The following is a 23,769-nucleotide window of genomic DNA, read 5'->3' on the forward strand; positions in this document are numbered from 1 at the left end:
GTCACGGGGGGCTTCAATTTAGCTGCCGCGTTAAGGTTTTGCTAGCCAGCTGGCATCAATCCCACGCGCAGGCTATGTCCTCGAAGGACAAAGTTCTTTTCCTGAGAATTGTAAAATTCTAGCTTTTTGGCAAGCGTCTAGAATATCAAAATGAAAGACTTTCATCGCTTACATGCCTAAGTTTATGTGGATGCATTGTGTGAAATGGCTTTTATTAAACCATCGTTTCGAGCATTTGGAATCTGTTTAGGATTTTACAATACTTGGGACAAATATTTCTGAGAGACTTTTGCATTCCATTAATCCACTTTTAATTAAGAAGTTGAAGCAGCTATTTATGTTTGATAATGAGTATGTTTGCTAAGCAAGCAAAACATAGTTTTTCCTGAAATGGAAAACTGAGATGACTTAATGACAATAACTTGGTGTTCTGATCCCCAAATAGCTTTCCTACTTGTTAATGCTGCAGACTGACTGGAACTGTGCAGCGCCTACTGACAATATAGGAAAATAAATTCATCTCTTTTGACTCTACTGTAGTTTTCTGTACCTTGCACTATTCTGGAGGGTTTAATTGAAAGGCTTATGGTGGTGGTTACGTTTCCATGCCAAGCTTTTGGTGCTAGAGGGAGCTGTTTGCTGCTCGACACTTTCTAGAAAGGTGCAGCTTAAAGAACAGGCTGCAGCACGTGTTCTGGCCGGTGCACATGGGCTTCAGGGTTACAGTGACTGTGCTTTGATAGGACCCTGCCGCCTGGAGCACTGGTCTGTTTTCTTGCTGCTTTTTTTTGTTTGTTTGTTTTTTTGCAAATAAACCCCCAAACCCATAGGACTCCACTGCCTAGAGCACTGCTCTGTTTTCTTGCTGCTTTTTTTTTTGCAAATAAAAACCCAAACCCACCTTATTTCTCTCTGTAATGAGATGGCTTCAGCTTTTCTTTTCCATGTGTTGCTGCAGCCAGCAGCCATGATGAAAGCACAAGTAAATATTTATTTAGGTTTTGTTTTTTTTCTTACCCCTTCTCTTTTTTAGATCTCTCTTTTTCAGATCTTTTTAGATCTCATTTTTTGTCTCTTTTAGAAAGGACCTCTACCATCTGCCGTTCCTGGTATGGGGACCTATGGGATGTTGTCTTTGCAAATATTAGACACATATGCTTATGTTTTGAAGAGGAGCTATTTTTTTTTTTAAAGTGTTCAGTAAACATACCCTGTCTGTTTGTGAAACTGGTTACAATGACTCCTGTCAGTGATTTAATGCATTCCTCTTGCTTTGAGTCACTTCAGGTGCACTTCTCTGGGAACATAACCTGTGTTCTTTACTACTTTGTATACTTGTAGGGTTGGGCATTAGTTTGTGTCACCCAGCAGTTTTGGAAACCAAATGCCCATGGTTCCCTTTTACCACACACTTTTAGATCTGTGGATCCCTGTAAGCCAGCATGCTTAATGATTCTTTATTGCTGTGAATCCTTTACTGCAGATAAAATCTGTGTCACTTGAGAGAGATCTCAGTGCGAGCTGGTGGCGGAAGGTTACTCTGCTGTTCTGCCTCTGCTTGCTGCTGGCCAGGCTTGCTGGCAATGAATTTCAGTAGCACCTTCTGGTCAGGCTCATTTCTGTGTAATCCACTGCTATGAGCATCTGATTCTCAGTGGTCCACTCCCAGCTTCCCACGGCAGCCGCTGGCTCGTGCTGCGGAGTCTGGCAGGCCAGGATGAGTGGCAGCGGTGCCACGGGACTGTCAGGCTTGTGTCATACCCTGCCACCAGCACAGAGCTCCTGGGGGCCTTGGCTCACCCCCCGCCTGTTTGGCAAGTGAGCAGGCCACTGACTGCAGCAGACATGCCCTTTCATATGCTTTTGTTAGTATTAAAAAAAAAAAAAAAAAAAAAAGGCAAGCTAGTATTGTACTCTCTCTTCAAAGCCTTCTATGTGTAAGGTCCCTCCATCCCAAACCACGCATAATTACCTCTCTTCTTCATGTATCCTCCCCTCCCCACAGGAGGGCCAGAGCCTCTGGAGGGCAAGGGAACAGAAGGACCAGAATAGAAGTGACGTTGCAGCATTTTGGCTTCGTGCATTTCTTCTACTTTTTCAAACTGAATATTTACTTTTTTCAGTGTGAGAAAAAGAGATTTGTTTTGGTGCTGAATGAAGGACATCTATTTTGTCTTAAACATTGAGTGTAAATCCTGGTATCTTTTCTGATCTATGCCATGGTTTAAACGAGTACAGTAACACTTCTACACAATGTCTTTAACTATATTTTATTTTTCTTACTTGAATTCAAGTTCTCTGTGCAGCTTCAGTCCTAATGTCTTTGCCCAAATACCACATCTAGTATTCCTTCATTGTGTCTGAACACTGAAGTATTTCTGTACTCCGTGGTCAATTTTAAATACACAGATTTTTCGCAGTGACCAAATCTTTCATAAATTCATAGCTTTGATATGTTCCGTTACTTGAAAACATCTTCTTAAGTTATGAGACTGGTAATTTATGCTCAACTTTGTCAGCCTCAGCTAGTGGTTGCAAGGCACTGCTCTGATTTTTTTTGTCTCTTAACTAGCATGTTTGAAAAAATGGATGATGAAACAGCATCAAATCAGTGAATCAAAGTTAAATTACTCTAGAAGTTGTGGACTGCACTGAATTTTTTTTCTTAAGTGCTGTAGTGATTTTTAAGTATAACGTTAGCAAAGCCTCTAGACTGACATTAGTGGTTTCCATAGTTGCATGTTAGGAAGTTTTAGTCTTGGATGTTGTTTTCATATCTTTATTAATGTTGTTTTGTGACCTGGATATTGGAGGTCCACGTGGTTGAATGTAATGGTTCACCATGTAACTAGGATTATATTTATGACTTTTTTTCTGATTTAGGCTTGTGTTTTACCTTCCATTTGAAGATAGAATTTCATAAATATTTATGTACAATGGGGTATTTTGTTAGACTGTTTTGTACCTTTTCCTTTCCCCTGAACATGAAAAGACCAGTGTCCATGAGCTTGCTTTATGAAATAAATGAAGAGTTTTGGATACGTTGGCATTGGGAAGCGGGACAGCGGTAGTTGCAAGTTATCTCACTGGAGTTCTGAAGCAGGCTTGTTTCCTGGAAATGAGTAATGACAGCAAAAGCAGAAAGGTTTCTGTGTCTGTGGTTTTTTTTGATGTGGACATACCATCATTCTTCCCTATGTCAGGTTCCAACATATAATCGAAGGTATTCCTGCAACTTGCCTTTAACCTCTTGTAAATTGTGTTATTTCACACAATTATAACCTCTTGTAAATTGTGAAAAAATGTGTTATTTCAAATGTTCCTGCCTTCCCTATTAGCAAAGCTCTGGATGTTTTGCAAAAACAGTATTTTTACAGCTTGGTCCAAATCGAGAATCCTAGTAACATTTTCCTTTGTTTGTAGGATTTGGAGATTGTGTATTCCTATTTACATGGAATGGAAGCTTTGTCTAATCTCAGAGAGCATCAGCTAAGGTATGATTCTTATCATTAAAACTATATATTTGTTAATGCACTAACAAAGCAAAGAAACAGTAGGTTTGGTAACTGTGCACTACTCTTAAGTACAATACCTCAAACCGAAAAGCTGGCTGTCACTGCAGCCATTTCTTCCCTTTGTTACTGTCCTGACACTTACCCCTTGTGTATGTATCCCTGTTTGTTCCTTCTGATTTCTATTGTGGATGTGTTTGTTTTCTTTTCAAACTTTCAGGCTAGTAGTAAATGCTTTGCATGCAGAGTACATGTTCCAGTCCTGAATTAAAGTCTAAATCACTTATGTAATACGATAATCATGAGAGCATAGTCTGTTATTTAGCTTCTGTTTCAGTTTGTGCTTGCTTTTGTGTGGAAGTTTTAGACAAATTATTACTACACATGCAAATGATACTTCGTAAAAAATTACTAATAAATGTCAGCCACGTATTTTTTTAATTAAAATGCTTCATGAAGTGAATAAATTCAAGTAAAAACTTCCAGATGAACTTCCTATTTTTTGTAAAGACTTGTGTGTGTTTGATTTTTAGGTAGTTGTTTCAGTTGTCCTCGCATAAACATCTTACAGCGGAGGATTCTAAGGGTGTTCGGACATCGGTGTGGGGCTGGCAGGTGCAGGGGGTGGCCATCACTTCTTCTGTACGCTCTGTGGCGAGGGAGGGCGAATTACTGTTCTATTGCATCCTGGGGTTTGCCAACATTTGCCACATCTGAAAATGCTGAAGTAACTTTGACTTGGTTGATGCTGGCTTAGGTTCTAATTTCTGGCCTCTTGCTTCATCCTTCTCTGAGTCTGCATTCCCAAGCCAATATTCTGTAATTTGGAGAAAATAAAAGGCGGGGTTTTGTTTCTCCCAAAGTGCTCAAGACACTTTTTGCAATGTTGAATGTGGACTTCAAAGGAGTCTCTGTAATTACTTTTGCTTTGGAAGGAGGCCACGATCACATTCAGTTAAAGTATTTTGTGTTATGTGATTATATGCAAGACTTTTAGCACATCAAGTTTTGCATAGCTGGGGCTGAACTGGTGTTAACTTATTTACAAAGATCAAAGTGTGCACACATGGTGCTGTGGTATGTTGATGTGTGCTTCTTGGCTTCCTGTGCAGAATGAGGTTCTTGCTGAGGAATGTGTGGAACTTGCTCTCCCAGCGCATGAATTCCTAGAAGAGAGCTTCTGTTTACAGAACCATACATGGGAAAGGCTGGGCACTTGGCAGATGTGGGACAGAAGGCTTTTATAGTATCCTTTAGGATACAACATTTCTTGTGGCCCTGGGATGCCACAGAAACCTCCGAGATATATTTAATAAGCTAGTTTTATAACACAGCATTTAATAGTGAATAACTTACCTTGTGGCTTGCTGATGATCTCATCTTGAATTTATTACGTTTCTTTAGGAAGCAGACTAAGGTCATTGTTTGAGCAAAAACTAGACACCAGTATTGACCAGACCTAATTCAATTTTTCAAATAGTTGAGGAAGTAATCTAGTTTGTACTACTTGGTCACTGTAGTTTCTAACTGTTCCAGTTTAACACAAGAATTGGAACACTTGGCTACCTTCTGTAAGAGGTATTTTCTCCCCTGTTACTGTCCTAATAATGGGACCAAATTGCTTTAAAACTTAGATGGTGCCAGTAGTGAACTTGCGTGACTTTATCAAGAATGTACTTCCTTTGCTCCCAGTTCAGAGGGAAACAAAACTTGCTTGTTAAAGTGATTCTGTTTCTTATAACTCCTACTCCTAGATGGCCTGTTGCCCAGCATCATTTCAGGCCAGTAAGTCGCAGACTATCCTTGGGCAGTATCTTAATTTTTAAATCTGACTGCTAGCAATGACATTTCTTCTGGTAGCTTCTTACTAGTAACCTCATGTCCACTCTCCCCCTCCCTCTCAAAACAGGATCAGAAAGAGAAGATAAGGACCCAGGAGGTAGAAGCTGACAGTAGGTTTTTGATGTCTGTAAAAGATTTTGGCAAGACCCAATTTTATGGCGGGGAGCAGTATCTGAAAAAGAGAAGCTTCTGTGGTTCTAAACATTTTTTGCTGTGCCAGGAAGCAAGAAGGTTTTTCATTATATGAAGTTGATATACAATCCATAATGCTTAATTATAAACAATACAGATATTGCCTATAATAATAGTTCTCAAAGATGGTCCAAAGAGTAGATCTAAACCGCTAGACTGGGGGAAGGGCTGTGGTAGTAAAAGTTAATCACCTCCCCCCCCCTTAAAATCTGATTTTCTAACAATTTGTGAATAATCAGGGTACCACTATAAGCCTTCTGCTTTTGGGGAGTAAAAGCATTATTTCTTAGTGGGCTGAATTAAGAAGTAAATCCTGAGAGAGATAAGTGCTAAGGTAACTTTTGTAGCAGTCTGTTGGCTATTGAAAGGCATGATCTAGGAAATCATGGGAAATGGCAATAAGAAGCCTTTTAGATGTCACGTCAAACCCAGACCAGCTCTTCTAGGCCTCAGATCAACTTTTCTGAGACTTTTCTTGAGCAGCAATTCTTGAGAGCTTTTGTCCGCTTAGGATGTCATTGCAGGCAGCCAGTCGTTGGTGCACTGCGGTTCTGGTGATTGATCCTGTGAGGAATGAAAACTTCTTTCCCAAATTTAAATATAGCTCCTTATTTGAATGTTCACATGAGCCTCTTAGGCAAATATCTGTCTGACTGTCTGTCAAATAGCCTTGGTGTTTGCAATCTTTTTTACAGCCATAGAAAGGCCAAGGGAGGCATTGGAGTTTGTGTCCTTCCTTACCCCCCCAGTAATTTACAGGGTCCATTTCCTTAAAACAATAAACAGAAATGGCATGTTGATTTTTTTTTAATCAAGTTGACATTGCATTTCCTAATATGTTGTAAATTCTGTTACAGTTACTCTCCGTTATGCCACATTTGTCAGGCAGACAGTGAATGTGAAAGTACTTTAATCCTCCCCTTTAGACAGAGGACTTTCCTGCAGGAAATTCTCTCCACTTTGAGCCCTCTGAGATTTCAGCATTAAAATCTTATGGTGATTTTTAAGTTGCTGAATTTTAGCAAAATGAGGAGCATCGATTTACCATGCAACATAATTTCTTATTTTGTCTGTTTGGCCTGACTTGAAAATGGGAGCAGTTTTTACATCATAGTATCTCTGATTAGTATTACATATCATACATTTCCATCATTTCTAAAATTCTGAATTGTTTCCTTATAAAGCAACTTACTTTTATCAGATCACTCAATAGAATGAGATCAGTATCATTTTACCCATTTTATAGAACTTTTTTTTTTATGGGAGCAATTACATCTAGTGTTCTAAATCAAATCTGATCTTGGATGAACTAAGAACTTTAACGCTTAGATTTATCAATTTGTTCTCTTAAATTAAAAACCAACTTAGCTTTAAATTGATGGTTAGTTTCTGCAAGTGCTGGAGGCAAGTGTGAAAATGCTGCCTAACTTTAGAATGTGAAGTCTTTGTGCAACGGATAGGAATCATAATTAAAAATTACTTCTTTCCTTCTCTTTCAGACTGATGTGCGAAACTGTTAGATATGAAAGGCATGAAGCAAATGAAGTTCTGTACTAGTAAGTATCTCTGCTTCCTTTTGTATGGTGTTCAAAGAATTAATTCATTTTAAAGTGTGTTAAGGACAGTGTTTAATGCCAACTCCCTTGCACAGCGCACAGTCTGTAAACATAAATGAGCTACATCATTTTCGGCTTCAAACGTTGGAGAAATTTGCTGGTGCCAGGGAGGGAGCTAACAGAGATACTTGCTTGGTGACGTGTGTTGCATTAATTCTTGTAACCAATGAGATTACATACAATTAGGAGATGTGCGATGTATCCTCATTAGAGTAAATTGTCATTTAGTCTCCCTCCAATTTTTTCAAAGTAGTAGCAACTAGGTTTTCATGTCAGAGGTGCCAAATCGACATATCTAACACGGCTTATAATTAGCAGGGATGTGATCTAATGTCAGCTCAGATTTACAGTAGAGATCTGAGGACTGCAATTGCTGTATTTATGCAAGAAACTTGTCGAAACAAAAAGTTTATCAGATTTTCACTTAATGCCCCTAAACCAGACTCTGAATGCATATTTTTCTGGGTTGTCTGGTATTATTTTAACATTTAAGCACTCAAAGAATTCACTTGTATGCCTTCTTTTATACATGTGCAATTTTTCCTGTATTGACCACCAGGAGGAATATATGTTTGAAAACTGTAATGCTAAGCCTTGACCATTCAGCAAAATTAATGTCTAATGAAACCCAGTAATCAGTTATGTATGGGAAATGCACAAGGACACACTGTATAGGTGCATAGATAATTTTAATTATGCCAACATAATATTTATTAATTTTACAGACTGATTTGCTAGTGACCATTGTGCTGGTGATTTGTTCTTTTCTAGGCAGTTGGTTTGTGTCCATTATTTGTACTAGAGTTTTTGTTTAGACCCAGTATCTTGGCTCATTCTAACTGTTGGTTTAAATTTGAATTATATGCTGAATGAATCAAGGCTGCTAGTTATGTGTGTACACAAGGCAGGCAAAAGTTACTAGGAAATATGTGCCTGAGAAAATAAAGTGCGCAAAGAGAACGCTGTGAAATCTGGGTTAACTAGAAATGCTTTTTGCAATTCTTTTGCACTGATTTCCTTTGTCACTCCTTTCATGTGACTTCATCTTCCCTTTAGTTGTTTGCCTGTCATTCCTATTTACTTGCTTCTTGACATTTTCCCCCCGCCCCATGTTTTATTCAGTAGATTTAATGGGCAGTTTGGCACTTTCTGGGTATAGATAAAGCAAAATGTGCTTGCTTTAGAATTTCACATCTCTGTTTTAATGCTTAATGGGCTAAACCTGAAAGTTAACATTTAATGTTTTTTTATTTAAAACATAATAGTTAAAATTCAGTATTTGGAAGCCAGGAATGTATGTCCTCTTACTCAGAGTTGTAGATTTACGTTTTATTTTACTGAACAATTTGAGAGCTACTTGGTAGGAAAAGCCCATGAAACCTGCAGTCTAACTTCAGTGTTCTATTTTTGGGATAATGAACTTGAAGTAATCCTTTTTTTTGTTTCACAAATTCAGCATATCTACCTAAGACATATCCTTCTAAAAAACAGGATTCCAATTACACAATGTACATGTGTGGAAATATTCTTTGAGTACTACAGATGATAAGCAATATGATAGGCAGGTTAGAATCAATCCACACAGTTATAAGCTATAGGAAATGAGCTTGGACCATAAAACCTGGTCACTTTTTATTGAATATGGCAGAATTTATCACTTGAAGCTCTTATTTTGGTTATGAAGGTGGATGTTTAAAAAAGCATTAAATTTGAATGCTTAAGTTACAGTTCTTATTATTTCCCCACACACACACTCCCGCAATTGTGTGACTTGCATTGAAATCTTAAATTGGGTGCTAAGCTTTTGTGTTCATTAGAAAAATCTATTAAAATAGCTGCAACTGTTGGAGCTGTTAATTGACCTGTGTGTGTGAGCTCCCTGAGGCAGAACTTAATGTCTCAGTGTGGATAAGCTAAATCTTTATTCCTAAATGCCAACGTGAAAGCTAATACGGTTGCTATATTTATCAAAACTTCTTCATTGTGAAAATTTTGTTTTATGTATGTGTTGCCAGCTGTACTTGTAAAAAGGTGAATCTGGATTGCATGTTTGTAATGCTGAAAATAACTATCCGTATTCTGCAGAAACACAGGAACTATTTTTTATCCACTTTTTTAAAAAAAGTTGTTAACTTTTGTAGTATCTGTATAGATACTTTTATGACTACAGGGATAAAATGGAGCACGTTGTTTAAAATTAGCTCATCTCATCTGCATTTACTTTACTATCAGCGGGTGTACATGGTAGTGACAAATTCTCAAACCCTACGGCCATTTTGCTGTTTAAATGGAAACTGGGTTATTAAAACTGGCAGTTCAGCTTGAGTTATTCTTCATTTGCCAGTCATCCTATTACTTTCATTTGATGGGAAGTTAATGATACAGGGGCTTAAAACCTGCAAGGCAAAATTTCTGAACTGAGGTTTACTTGACACATGTATCTGTGGGTTTTTTAGCTTGTTCTTTTTTTCTTCTTCTTTTCTACCTGCTACCTTTATTCAAATCTATTTAAAGATCCCATAAAAAATTTTTTAAAAAAATATTTAGTTTGATCACTTGATATATATTTTATCTGTAGGTCAAAGAAAAAAAGTTATTTTTTCATATCTGTATAATAGTAATTCTGGCAGTTTCCAACAGTAAGTTAACATTTTCTTTGTAAACCAGAGTTCTAGCAGATTTGTAGAGGGTGTGTATACCTCTTGACAAAGTTGAACAGCATTTTTCAAATCAAAATGTAAATGTTTGCTGTGATGACAGAGACGAATCCTTGGCAATGAATATTTTGCATATAAGCAGATGAATATATCCCTAATAAAAGAAGCACCCCTTTTTTCCCTCATCAGTTATACAGGGGTTGTATGTGGCTTTAAGCTGTGCTGTTTGATATTTCTGGCTGTATACGTCAGTGGTGTTTGGCTTACTCTTTCTCTAAGGAAGTCTTATTTTCTTCTGTAAAGATAGTGGATTTTATTTAAAATCGAAAATATTTTAAGTTTTGATGACCTGCTGTCCAAAGTTATTTGATAATAAAATCTCATGCATTTCTGAATTGCTGTGCACAACATGTTTTTGTGACCATATTCACTTTGGTTTCTGAGTAATGGAACCTGGAACTAACTTAGCTGCTGCTTGTAATTAAAAAAAAAAACAACCAACCAACCAACCAAAAAAAACCAACAAAGGAAGCCCCAACCCATGTTATTGTAAAGTGTGTTTTAGTTTTTTAGAGAACTTTGCATGAAAGCCTGATAGGATATATGCTTGTACCACCCATATGTCCCTACTAGAGAAGACTGCAAAACATGTATTTTGAGCTTAAGCTCTCGTCAGTAACAGATTTCTTAGTCTGTAGCACTTTAGTAGTATGCTGCTGGGTTTGATAGTGTTGATTCTTAAAAAAGGACAAGTGTTTAAAGAATAGTAGTTATCTCTTGGACATCTTGAACTGAACTGTAGTGTTAATGTCTATGTCTGGAAAAAGCTCTTGTCTAATGTCAACAAGTTTGTGTGCTTTTACGTCATTCAGTTTTACAGCCTTCTGGGCTTTAATGAAACTCAGTGCTTTTAGAGGACTGTATTGTGGAAAAAAAAAAAAAGTGGGTCTACATATAAACTGGAGATTGGAGAGAAAAAATATATGTGGAAAACTGAGTTATTACTGCAGAGAATGTCCACAGCTGAAATGAGAATTAGTAATTTTTTTAGTTTCTAAATTACTGGCTATGGTAGGCAGGATGTGTAACAAATAGTCGTATTTGTACAATTACATTTTTCTTGGTTTTTTTCCTCATTCCCTGCTTGTCATACAATGTGGGATGAAAAACTCCACTTGTGTTAAGACTGTAGTGCTTACGTGGGGGAGTGGGGTGGATGAAAGAGAGTAAGGCATGAGAAGTGGAGAAGACTGAAAAAAGGGTAAAGATGCATAATTTCAACTGGTCTTTTTGGATATTTCCATGTTCAGAACTAAATTCTCAGGTCAGGTAGGTGTAATATCATCGTCCAGTCTCAGCCAGGTTTTCTGAGTTACAGCACCATGGCAAATCCCAAGACCCTGACCCACTTGTTTTGGGCTAGCGTGCAGCCTTCCCCGGAGCCTGCCTTGGCCTAGCAGTCAGGGCCTGAAACGAATGAAATCTGGAAAAGAAATAAAGGAGTGCCACTTGGTTGCAACTCAAATGCTTATGGTTTTACTAGATGAAAATGTTAGTGCCTTTCATAAGGTAGAGCAGAATGTCTGAAAAATGCTGGAAGCCGTTGGTTTTCCATAGCTCTGGTTCAGGTTACGTTAGGAGTTTTGCACAAAGGCCCTGGTGTTATGGGCTTGGGGCGGCAACTGGCAGGGAACTTGCAGAGCCTCCTCAGGAGGATGCTTTTCTCAGGGAGCAGTGCTGTCATCGGTCCAGCTACCATGCATTACACGAAAAGTCAAGTAGGGATTTGGGAGGTAGCTGGAAAGCCTCTGAGTGTCTTAGCTAAACGGCTAAGCGGTCGTTTTATTTGCAGCTGTAGGTCCATTAACGCACAGTATTTCTGCACAAGGACAGGTGAGAAATAAATCTATGAGTAGTCTTTAACTCTGGGAATCTGAGAGTCAAACTTTAAGTCCTACAATAAAAGTGACATTTAACGAATTCATGGTTCTTTCACAGTAGCATATTGCCCTGAAGACCCTGAGGAGGACAGAAGCAGTACATTCAAAACAACAAAAAGTGATGCCAAAGTTGCTGTACATTTCTGCATAGCCTGACTTAATTGTGCAATGATGTGTGACAAAAATGAGTTAAAAGCTGCTCCTTTTAGCTATGGGTGCATGATTTTTAAACAGAACAGCTCTGCTGAGACCACCTCACTGAAGTTTGTCTTGTGATGCATACATTTGTGTTGTGGAGTGCTTTTATGTTCTGTACGTGTTCAAGAGGTTTTGTGTTGGTGGTATCATAAAAACAAGTTTTACAATATAGATATGATATATGCAATCTATAGCTATATATGTTTATATCTTATAGATATAAAACTTAAACCCTAAAACACTACAGATAGTAGTGTTTTCTAGAGAATTGTATGAGGGTGAAGCTGATGTTTCCACTAGTCATATTCCAAGCTATCAGTAAAATTATTATTTTGTAGTCTTTAATACTTTTAACCAGAATTTCTAGGTTTTGCACCTGTTTGTGGAGGCTTGGGCCACATTTTTGCATTTACTGTCCTTGTTTACTGAATGTTCTTCCTGACTTCAGAGAAGCCCTATAAAACATTTCTTCCTCTGTCATAAAATGAGACACTTTGAAAATTATTTAAAATGCTTTGAATACACGGTCAACCCAGAATATGTCTGTTTGAAGCATCTGGAAATACAACACAGCAGAGAGGAAAGGGTCTAGGAGGTTCCTGGAGTATGTGGAAGATAATTTCCTGACACAGCTGGTGGGTGAGCCAACTAGGGACGGTGCCCCACTGGACCTGCTGTTTGTGAACAGAGGATGTGATGGTTGGAGGCTGTCTTGGGCACAGCAACCATGAAATGATCAGAGATTTCAGTTCTCAGAGAAGTAATGAGGGCGATCAGCAGAACTGCTACCTTGGACTTCTTGAGGACTTTGGCCTGTTTAAGAGCCTGTTTGATGCAATCCCTTGGGAGGCAGTCCTGAAGGCCAGGGGATCCAGGGAAGCTGCATATTCTTCAAAAAGGAAATTGTAAAGGCACAGGACCAGGCTATCCCTGTGTGCCGAAAGATGAGCCAGTGGGGCAAAAGAACGGCCTGGATGAGCAGAGAGCTTTGTCTGGAACTCAGGAAAAAAAGGAGCGTTTACCACCTTTGGAAGAAGGGGCAGGCAACTCAGGAGGACTACAAGGATGTCGGGAGGTTATGCGGGGAGAAAATTAGAATGGCCAAAGCCCAGCTACAACTTAATCCGATTACTGCCATAAAAGACAATAAAAAACATTTCTATAAATGCATTAGCAACAAAAGGAGAGCTAAGGAGAATCTGCATCCCTGCTTGGATGCGAGGGGGAACAGTGACAAAGGATGAGGAGAAGGCTGAGGTACTCAATGCTTTCTTTGCCTCAGTCCTCAACAGTAAGACCAGTTGTTCTCTGGGTACCCAGCCCCCTGAGCTGGACAACAGGGACAGGGAGCAGCATGAAGCCTCCATAATCCAAGGGGGGCATGGGCAGCAACCTACTACACCACTTACACACACAAGTCCACGCGGCCAGATGGGATCCATGGAAGGGTACTGAGGGAGCTGGCAGAAGTGCTGACCGGCCACTTCCCATCATTTATCAGTCCTGGCTAATTGGGGAGGTCCCAGAAGGCTGAGGGTTAGCAAATGTGATGCCCATCTGCAAGAAGGGTGGAAGGAGGATCTGGGGAACGGGCCTGTCAGCCTGACCTCGATGCCAGGGAAGGTTATGGAGCAGGTTATGAGTGCCTTCATGCAGCATGTGCAGGACAGCCAGGGGATCAGGCCCAGCCAGTCTGGGTTTATGAAAGGCAGGTCCTGCTTGATGAACCTCGTCTCCTTTTAAAACAAGGTGACTTGCTCAGTGGATGAGGGGAAGGCTGTGGATGTAGCCTTTAGTAAAGCCTTTGACACAGTTTCCCACAGCGTTCTCCTGGACAAACTGGCTGCTCATGGCTTGGGTGGGTGTACTGTTAAATCCAGTCAGCAGCCGGTCACACGCGGTGTCCCCAGGGCTCCGTGCTGGGGCCCGTTCAGTGTCTTTATGGAGGGCCTGGCTGAGGGGATGGAGCGCACCCTCAGCCAGTTTGCAGATGGCCCCCAGCTGGGCGGGAGTGTTGGTCGGCCTGAGGGCAGGAGGCTCTGCAGAGGGTCTGGGCAGGCTGGGCCGATGGGCCGAGGCCACTGTACGAGGTTCCACCAGGCTCAGTGCCGGGCCCTGCCCTTGGGTCACAGCAACCCCCCGCAGCGCTCCAGGCTGGGGGAGAGCGGCTGGGCAGGGCCTGGGGGGAAAGGGCCTGGGGGTGCTGGCTGGCAGCCGGCTGGGCAGGAGCCAGCAGGGTGCCCAGGTGGCCAGGAAGGCCGGCAGCGTCCTGGCTGGTGGCTGAAACGGTGTGGCCAGCGGGGCAAGGGCAGTGACCGTCCCCCTGCGCTCGGCACTGGTGAGGCCGCACCTCAGGTACCGAGTTCAGGTTTGGGCCCCTCGCTGCAAGAGGGACAGGGAGGTGCTGGAGCGTGTCCAGGGACGGGCAGCGAGGCTGGTGGGGGGTCTGGAGCACAAATCTGATGAGAAATGGCTGAGGGAACTGGGGTTCGTGAGCCTGAAGGAAAGGAGGCTGGAGGGGAGACCTTATTTTACTCTTACAGCTCCCTGAAATAAGGTTGTAGCAAGGTGGGTGTCAGTGTCTTCTTCCAGGTAACAAGCGATAGATAGGACAAGAGGAAACAGCCTCAGGTTGTGCCAGAGGAGATGTAGATTGTATATTAGGAAGATTTTCTTCACTGAAAGGGTGGTGAAGCATTGGAAGAGGCTGCCCAGGGAGGTGGTTGAGTCACCATCCTTGGAGGTATTTAAAAGATGTGTAGGTGTGACACTTAGGGATGTGGTTTAGTGGTGGACTTGGGAGTGTTAGGTTAATGGTTGAACTTGAATTTAAAGTTTTTTTTCTGACCTAAATGATTCTATGATCTGTCTGGATTGGTATCCAAATTTTCAGGCAGACCCCTGCAGGCAATATATATTCATTCTGCTGAAGCATCCATAGGTTTCTGTACAGCAGTATATTTAATAATGTAAAGAACTGCTGCAGCAGGGCTGGTCTGTGTGTTGGTGTGTTGGTGTTGTGTTTTTGTTTCTGGTTTTTTTTTTCTTCTTTTTCTCCTTAAAGTGTTCCTAAAGGTGTCTTGTAATTTCTGGTAGTTGGGCAGTTGCTAAAGTAGTGTTGAGATACTGCCAGTTCTGCACTGCAGTAAATCAGGAACCTGAATTCGTGTGGTGGATACAATTTCTGTGGGGAGTTTCTTAGGCAATGTGTATCATTAAAACAAAAACATTCAAGGACTTGGCAGTTGGCTCTGTATGAGCAGACACTGAATCAAGATTTCTTAATAGTGTCAATGATCAATGTTACAGTCTGTTGGCCAGCAGCCAGTTCCAAATTTCTGTGTTATTGTTCGACCTGATTTTGAGACTTCTTTGAATTAAGTTTTTTAAACCTTTGAAGTAAAGTTTTTTTGAGAGGTTTTAAACTTGCACCTTCTTGACTGTAATGTTTCACTAAAACAATACTATTGTGTTTTTTTTTTTGTAATTTTGAGAATAAAAGCTTTGGTTTGGGAGAAATATTAGAAAGGTGTAAGACTTAACAGCAGAATTGTCTGTGTTGATTGACCTCGGAGCTTTTTGGATGCAAAAGCATTTTATTTTACTACTCCTGTCATTGTTTTCCTGATGATTTAGGAGACTACAATTTTTTCATTCTGAATTTCTTTTCTGATATCAAGGGCTAACTCACTGTACAAATTTAATCCCAAGACTTCAATGAGAATAGGTCTATTAGCTTGCATGTGTATATTTGCATAACGTATTTATTGGTTGCCTGTTTAATCAGCTGTTTTACTTGTACACATTACTGACACTCTGCAATAATCTCTGCTTTGATTTTTCTGGTTTATTTTACTGACTTTCAGAAGTGGAAAAGGATACAAGTTAATACTTTAAAAAATACTTCTGATTATTTGTTTTCATAAATACTGACGAATTGTTTCTTGCGGTTCATTCTTCTTTATTTCCCACTCTTACCACCAGGAAGCAAGACACCATTAAAAAAAGATAATAATGGGCATCAGTTGAAATATGCACTTTAAGATGCCTGTTTAATAAAAATTATAAGCTCTAAATTCTGAGTTATCAGTTTTATTACTGGATATATTTTAACTTTTTCTTACATTTAGAGTGAAGGTTAGAAGTAAGAATAAATGTAACTTTAATGTGTTCATTTTTTAAAAAAACAAACGTCTGAAAATTGTGTGTGGGTGATACATTAAGTACCCAATCTGTTTTACTTCTGTGTTTGGGATATACCTCTTAAAGTCATCAAAGGCATCTAAAAACGCTCTGGCAGATGTCAGGTAATTGCTTATCTAGCCTATTGAGGATGATTATGGATAGTGCTGACAGTGTGAGTAAACAGTTTTCTGATTGTTCTGAATGTTATAACAATACAGTGCTAGTGGACAGGATCTTCAGGCAATGAGATGTCTACCCGAGAGAATCGTTAAATTTAGACATATTAGACATCCCAAGGCACTTCAGGGCTGATGTCTATTTGTGGCAATGGTTACTCAATTAAAACAATAAACTACCTGTAACTTTCAGCATACAAAGGATAAACAAAAAGAGCAAAAAGAAACAAACAGTTTAATCTGCTTGAAACACCTATGGAGCACAAGCTTGCAGAGCAGTGTTTTGGTTTCCTCTTGTGTAGTGCTTAAATGCCTGAAAGAGGTCCCAGTTCTGAGATGTCAAGTTTTCATTGGTTTTGTTCCTCTCCAGGGGAGATCTGGGAGTATAAGCAGTGTGTGTTCTGAATTACTTTGTTCACTTTCTGAAAACTTATTCAACTTTCAACAACGCTGAGTATGATTTCAGGAAAATGTAATCTGCTAGGTACATCTTAGTTTGTAACATAAGTTCTTTTATGAAAACAGTTACAAATCTCATCGCTTGTAGGAAAGGTACTATATCCCGTTTAAATACGAGTCATGGATGAATACTTTAGTGGTTGAGATTTTAATGATTTATGGAGAGAGTAATTCTAACTAGCTCTTTCACAACGAAGATACTGTTCTTACTGAATTAATTACCTTTTTATGAAGTAGTTTTGAAAATACCTCTGAACTGGAAAGTAATTCTAGATGTTTGACTGATGTTAGGGGTCCTTCCAGCACCTGGTGTTGCTGGACCATTCAGTCCAATGTTGGAGAGAGAATTATACCTCTGTTTAGGTCTCGGGATAGACGTGTCCTGTCAAAGGAATATTAAGCAGTAATTACATGGATGCCATTCCCATGCTTTGTTTCCATTGAGACCTACATACTGCTTAGGTTTTTCTCAAGTGCTGTCTTAAAGGAATTGGCTGAAGAAACCAGTGATCAGAAGGTGGTCAGAGCAGCGGTGTCTTCTGTTTAGCATGTGTTTTCAAGTCCAGGTGCTGAATTTTGCACTGAAATGATGTCTTATGTGACAGAATTAAAGTGTTTTTGACATCATTCATCATGAAGACCTGCAAATCCTTGCCACTGTACATACTTATGGTGTTCATTATCTTCGTTGCTCCAAATGCACACAAGTAAGCATGCACTGAATATGATTAATTATTCCAGGGTTTTTAGTAGTGCTACATGTCATTTTGGTGGAGAATGAGAATGAAATGGATTGCTTTATTTAAATGTAGCTTGTTTAGGATAGAAGAAGACACTCGAGATGGTGTAGATATTTAAGATTTCTTGGATCTTTCAGCAGGTTGACTTAAATCTTTATTGTAGGTGAATATTTTTTTAATTTTTTTTAGCATCTTATATGCTCAGAAAATCTGAAAGCCAAAATTGTAACATTTATGCTACTGTAGATAAATGCCTTAGAGTCAGTACATGTGGGGGTTGTGTATTGAAACAAGTTATTTTTTTTGTGCATAATTTCTTTGAAACGCTGTTAACATTGATTTAGTTACAAATGTGGTGTGCAAGTGCTGCAGATTGCTTAAATAAAACCAACTATAATTAGAAAATAAAACTTCAGTTTTAAGTAGTTTATGTAGCTAGTTGGGCATCTGGGAGTAAGAAGGTGTCTGTTCTAGTGGAATAAATAGCTCACAGCATGAAGTTTGATACAAGTGCTGAAGACTTTGAGGAAGCCTGCAAACGTTTTGGATCCTGGCAGATTTATAAACATTTCTTGATTTTTTTTTTTTTTTTTTCTTTTTTAACTTTGAGCACCTCTAAGGTCTTAAAGAACAGTTATATCCTAGAAAATGTGAAGACTTAAGTCTGAAAATACTGTACAACCTTATCAGCAGTGAGAGCCTAGTGATGCTGTGATAGGGTATTGCATAATTATGTAACTGAGGTTTCCAAACAGAACAGTTGGAATGACAGCTAATTTGCAAAGTTAAGTTTCCGTTTTTTGTGTCGTTTTCAAAATGGAGAAGTGTGCTGTCTGGCTGCAGGTTGTAGTTGCTTAAAAGGCCTACGTCAAGGAAGCTGGAGAAGGAAATGTGATGGGAAGGCATTGGAATCCAGTCTCTGGATTTCCATTTCTAGCTCCCAAATTCCCATAAGTCAAGCTTGCTTGTATTCTGGGAAATTAAATATAGATTTTCCAGGAAATCCTCTGCTTTCAGAAGTGCTACAATACAAGAGTCAAGATTTAAAGTAGCTTTATTTAAATTTTGTGCAAGTAACTAGAGTGCAGTGTTTCATATATTTCATCTGCATATTGATGACTGTTTTGGCATTGGCTTTCAGCTCTGGACCACTTCAATGTTGCTGCTAGAACCTGAGTATTCTGAGAACTTCGTCAGTAGGGAGCTCTATCATAGCAGTTAAAGAATGTTAAATCTTGGTATCTGAGTCTTTTTGTTGTCTTCACAGAATACAAATCCTATCTTCTGCTAAGGATCTCTTGCTCTTCTTCTTAGTCTTAAGATTTAGTCTCTTTCCTCTGCACTGTAGTCAAATGCTTTGAGTGCGTGTCTACACGCACAAGTTACACAAGTTAGTTGTAGTGCAGCTGGTGTCTTGAATCTGGCCATAGTCCTGTTGGTTCTGAAAGGATAGATGGAAGTTTGTGTCACCGAGGTTTCACTGGGGCTTTTGCTGGCTTTAATATAGCTAGAACAGAAGGACTACAGGTATTGATTTTGTTCTTCTGACTGCCCCTTAATGTGTGACTTCTGGGTTGACTTATTTCTAATCCTCTGCAGGATAAATTGCCTGTGTCATCTTACTTCCTTGGTAATAAATCTTGTTTCCTGTAACTTGGGAAGGTGGATAGCTGTGCCGAATTCAGTAGGCAGTATAACTTGTAGTAGTCCTGAGTTTCCTCCAGATGAATAACCAGAACACTAGATAAAAACAAACAAAACCCAAAGAAAGTCCCACCAGTCTTCCATATTTGAAGCAACATACTCCATCACTTCGGTTCAACAGGTGATCTCTTGCCTGCAAAGGCCATCTGTGAATGCCTGCTTGCAAATGGACATATGCCAATAACTCTTGATTTCAAGTATTTCGACTCCTACTGTGCATGCAGCTTTGTGAGGCTGGGGGGAGGTTGGGGGCAGGAGCTCAGACACGGGTAGAAGCGCTGTGTGCCTGGGCTGGCCAGGCTCTGCTTTCAGCCTGATCGGGATCATCGGCTGCACTTCAGTCTCGTGTTGGCTGGCAGCTCTGCTTCAGTGGTGGGTAGTGATGACGGAAATCAGCGGCACCCTTACAAAACTAGTTGTTGGAAAGATCTTACCTAATCAAATACCTTTCCTTTCTATATTGGCTTGACGATAGGTGCTACTGGATCCTCCCCTCAACTGTCCCTAGGCCAAAAAAACCCTCAGTCTCCTTCTCAAGATCCTCTGTGGGGAAGTCATCAGCATCTATTTTGCTTCAGCTAATTCTGGATGAAATGCTTACATGGAGTTAATACCCTCCTGCAAACCCAATCAGGGATGTGTCCTATTCACAGAGGAACCCTTCCAAGCACAACTTGCTGTCATGTCATCTCTTTGACAGGATAAATGTCAAATACAGTTTCTAGATAACTCTGTGGGCTGCCAGTGGTAGGCAATATTCTAGCAGTGAAAGAAAATGTCATAATTAGGTTTAGGTATACTCTCTAGACTTTGTTTTTAAACATCACATTCTAAAATGTGATTGCGAAGAAAAACTTTCAGATGTGAGTGTTCTGCATTGGCTAAAATCGTATTTGCATGAGTCCTCATGCGGCTTGAAGAAGTGCTTTTGTAGTTCAGTATAGGTTTCTTTTATAGTTCCTTCTGTCATTCCTTTGTTACAGGCATGAAAGTCCTAAAGAATACAAATGCATTGTTGATGAACGGATGTCAAGCATAGTACAGAAAACATGTAAACTTGATTGAAAGCCACCTAATGTTTGAATGGGATTGTGGAAAGCACAGGATCCTTAAAATGGAAGAGCTGTATGTGTTTTCGTAACAGCACACTGTCTAGTAAAAGCTGGCTGCCAAATGGCTTTGAGGCTTAATTCGAAACAACTGGAAGTGTAGCAAGTGTTGAGAAGTACAGGAGTTAAATATATTTTCATATGAAAAGAATAGATCAGTCTTTCATTTGTCTGCGGGTGTTTGTTGTTTGTGGTGGTTTTTTTTTTTTTTGTTTTGTTTTGTTTTTTTGAGGGAAGCCTGTGTGTTCTGGAGGAAGGAATGTATTTGCTATATGTGTGCATTTTTTCAGATGTTTTGTTCAAGACTACATTAAGACACTAGTTGTAAAAATGAAGAGAATAAAAATCCATCAGCATTCTTTGCTCTTGAAGACTATCTTGGCAATATGACGTTTTGGCTAGCAGTGAAAGTGTAAAAGAACACACAGTGTATTTTGGGGAAGATACAGAGATGTTCTGTAGGAACCTTCCACTGTTGTGACACAGCAGTATTAAAGATTTTTCTAAACTTTATATAATTAAGGAGTTGAGTTCAGTAGATATACATGATGCAAGTACCTTAGAGCTTAAAAATTCTCAAACGTGACTGAGTTTTCAAAGTTTTCAATAAAGTTTTCAAAGTACACAAAGCAAAAGGAAAATAAAACCAATCAGATCATATTCCTAGTTTGATTTATTATTTTTTTAATCAGCACTTCCAACTGTTAAACAACAGATGCTTCTTTTGATTATATATAAAGTAGATAAATTATGATGTTTATGACAAGTAAATGAGGAGCAATGACTGCTGAAGAGCTAACTTGCAGAAGTGAATTAACCTGTGAACTGGCCAAAAAAAAAAAAAAAAAAAGACAAACCTGAGTTGAATGATTCAGTGAAAACTCACACTGTGTGTGACCAAATAAGAAAAAGTTAAACCATTGCAGTTAAATGTATAATCATTACTGCTGTTAGTTAAATGATTCAAAGGTGGATTCAAAAGTAGCATTAAGAATTTCACTATTGAACATATTGACTAGTGCTTGTGAAAGCCAGTGGCTGCCTGTTCACAGGTAAAAGATCTCCCATGAGAAAAGGCAACTAAAGCCCCTTACTAATAGGTGATTTGACAGAGGATTTAAAATGGTTCATCAGCTCTTAAAGGAGGGAAAGAAAAGCTTGTGTATTAGTAGATTTGCAAAAGTTAAAATACTTTCTATTCATTTAAATATTTTTTTTTCTTCAATTATTTTATCCTTGGGAAAGGCTTTCTGTAAAAGTATAAACAGATCTTCTAGATTACTTTTGCTTTGGAGTTCTAAAGTGTGTGACCCCAGTTGAGGTTTTCTTCTATCAGACTACACTTTTATACTTAATCAAGCTGTCAATTTTTTTATGAAGAGGGGAAAAAAAAGCTCACAGAACTTCTTATGTGCTAATATAATGCACGGTAATCCACATGAAAAAATTATCATTGACATCCTAAGAGTTACATCACAGCAGTTTGGGAAATCACTCACTCTATAGCCGTTGCTGAAAATGTCTGTTTCAAAAAATTTGTACTGTGCTAATTAGCGCACATCATTTGTATTTCGAACGGCATCTACTAAAAACCAGAAACAACAAAAAAAACCCAACAGACATGCAGTTCAGCAGCAGTATACCTGTCAAGTTGGGACTCATTTGAGGGGAAGAGTGCTTAAAAGATATGTGACTTAACTCAGGTGCATGTTTATGCTTTTGAGAATGGTATTTTCTTTTGAAGTGGTGGCTTTCTTGCGTTTCTCTGGTTTAACCTGGTTTTCTGTAGTTATGTTCAATGTCGATTATTCTGGACTTACAAGTTTGAGGGCAGCACAGGTCCAGGTGAGAAACAAGCATGTGAAACGCACTTCAGAAAAGGTAGCTTGGTGCACTTCAGCCATATAAATTAAGATGGTTTGTTGTTTTAGCTGTGACACCATGTTGTCACTTCATTTTCTGTTGTCTATCAGTATAAAGAAATATTTCCTGAAGTCTTCATTTTGAAGTTGTTAAGTCGTCTTTGGTGCCTGTGGCTGACCAGTGTGGCTTCACTGGTCAGGTCATAGGCTGGTAGAAAAAAAATACAGGCTGCATCATCTTAATCGATTCTTGTGTTCTCGGACATAAATTGGTGTCCTCAGTTTTCTCTGTTAATTATCCATGTTTCTGATGTTTGTCCTTTATCTCACGGTTATATTATACAGTGCAAAATGGAAATGGAGCACGTTTTCAGATTGGATGGTTTCCTGTTGTGGTCTCAGCTGTTTCAGGCCAGCTCCTTCCCTCTTTTTTTAACTTCAGCTTTCCCTTGAGAAAGCCTAATATGGAAAGTGCTGAGGAAATGGCACTCCTGTTTTGAGGACCTCACTGTGTAGGTACTTCTTAAATTGAAGTTCTTCAAATGAAAAACACACTGCTAACATGTACATAGCCTACTTAGATTTAAGATTAGGTTTTAATACTATGCTGTCATCATCATTAAAAGATGTGGGCTGTTCTTGCTTGATATTAGAATTAATTGCTGCTAAAGACTTGAGACATGTAATTGGAAAAAATGAAGGTGCTACAGATTAATTAAATAATCTGCATCTCTTAGTGTCATAGGGATGTGGCTTTCAGGTAAGAATGCTCATGCAGTTCATAACAGCGTACTTGAAGCCAATCAGTGAGTTTCTTTGGAAGAAGCAGAATTGGTAAAAACTGAAGTAAAGTACAGATATTCTCGGTGTTGGCTGTCAAAATGGCACGATAACGCAGCTATTTCTAGTAATCTTAAACTATTTTATTTTTCTGTCTAAACATTATTTGAATTTAACCAAGAAGAGTCTAAGCCTATGGAACAGATTTTGTATTACTCAAGGAGCAAGATCTGAATTTATGGCAGAATGAACTGGGCCTGGGTGACAAAGTCCTCATCCAGTTCCTCTATAGGATGAAGAGAGGGGAAAAGAAATGATATTATCACATTGATTGGGAGTTTATTCTTATGCCAGGAAGAGACATGAAAGGGGAAGTGTGTAGCAGCAGCAGATAAAGTTGACTAACAAACCTGATGTACACTTACCATCTGCAAATGTATCCAGTACTTTCTTACATTGTGGGAAGATGGACTGATAACAAAAGGCAAACCTCTGTCTTGAAGAAAGGGTGAGGAAGGAGAAGGCTAGAATCGGGAAGCGAAGCCTTATTTATAGAGAGGAAGATACCAGAGTCCTCTTCAGCAAGAGGAAAGTAATAGATTTGATCAAATACAAGACAATATGTTTACTGTAGCTTAACTTCGTTTTAATAATTTTTCAATTATATTTCATTGGATTTGTGCTGTTACCAAACAAATAGATATGTGCTTTTAAAAAAGTGAAGTGGATGCAATGAGGTGTTCTAATAACGTATATATTTGAAGATGGAAATTAGAATAGTTTGATGGAATTATTTT

At 39.1% G+C, this 23,769-nt stretch overlaps 1 protein-coding gene across 7 annotated transcripts in view; it reads left to right on the top strand.

Annotated features, from left to right (window-relative positions):
- RAPGEF2 (Rap guanine nucleotide exchange factor 2) overlaps positions 1-23,769 on the top strand; it is a 195,095-nt gene that overhangs the window by 57,590 nt on the left and 113,736 nt on the right. For all 7 annotated transcript variants that reach the window (XM_027779881.2, XM_027779878.2, XM_027779876.2 and 4 more), the window contains exons 2-3: positions 3,424-3,494; positions 7,046-7,102. In XM_027779881.2, coding sequence (XP_027635682.2) covers positions 3,424-3,494; positions 7,046-7,102 — 128 coding nt within the window. The remainder of the gene's footprint in view (positions 1-3,423; positions 3,495-7,045; positions 7,103-23,769) is intronic.

Source organism: Falco peregrinus, chromosome 2 (assembly GCF_023634155.1).
Source record: "Falco peregrinus isolate bFalPer1 chromosome 2, bFalPer1.pri, whole genome shotgun sequence".
Lineage (NCBI taxonomy): Eukaryota > Metazoa > Chordata > Aves > Falconiformes > Falconidae > Falco > Falco peregrinus.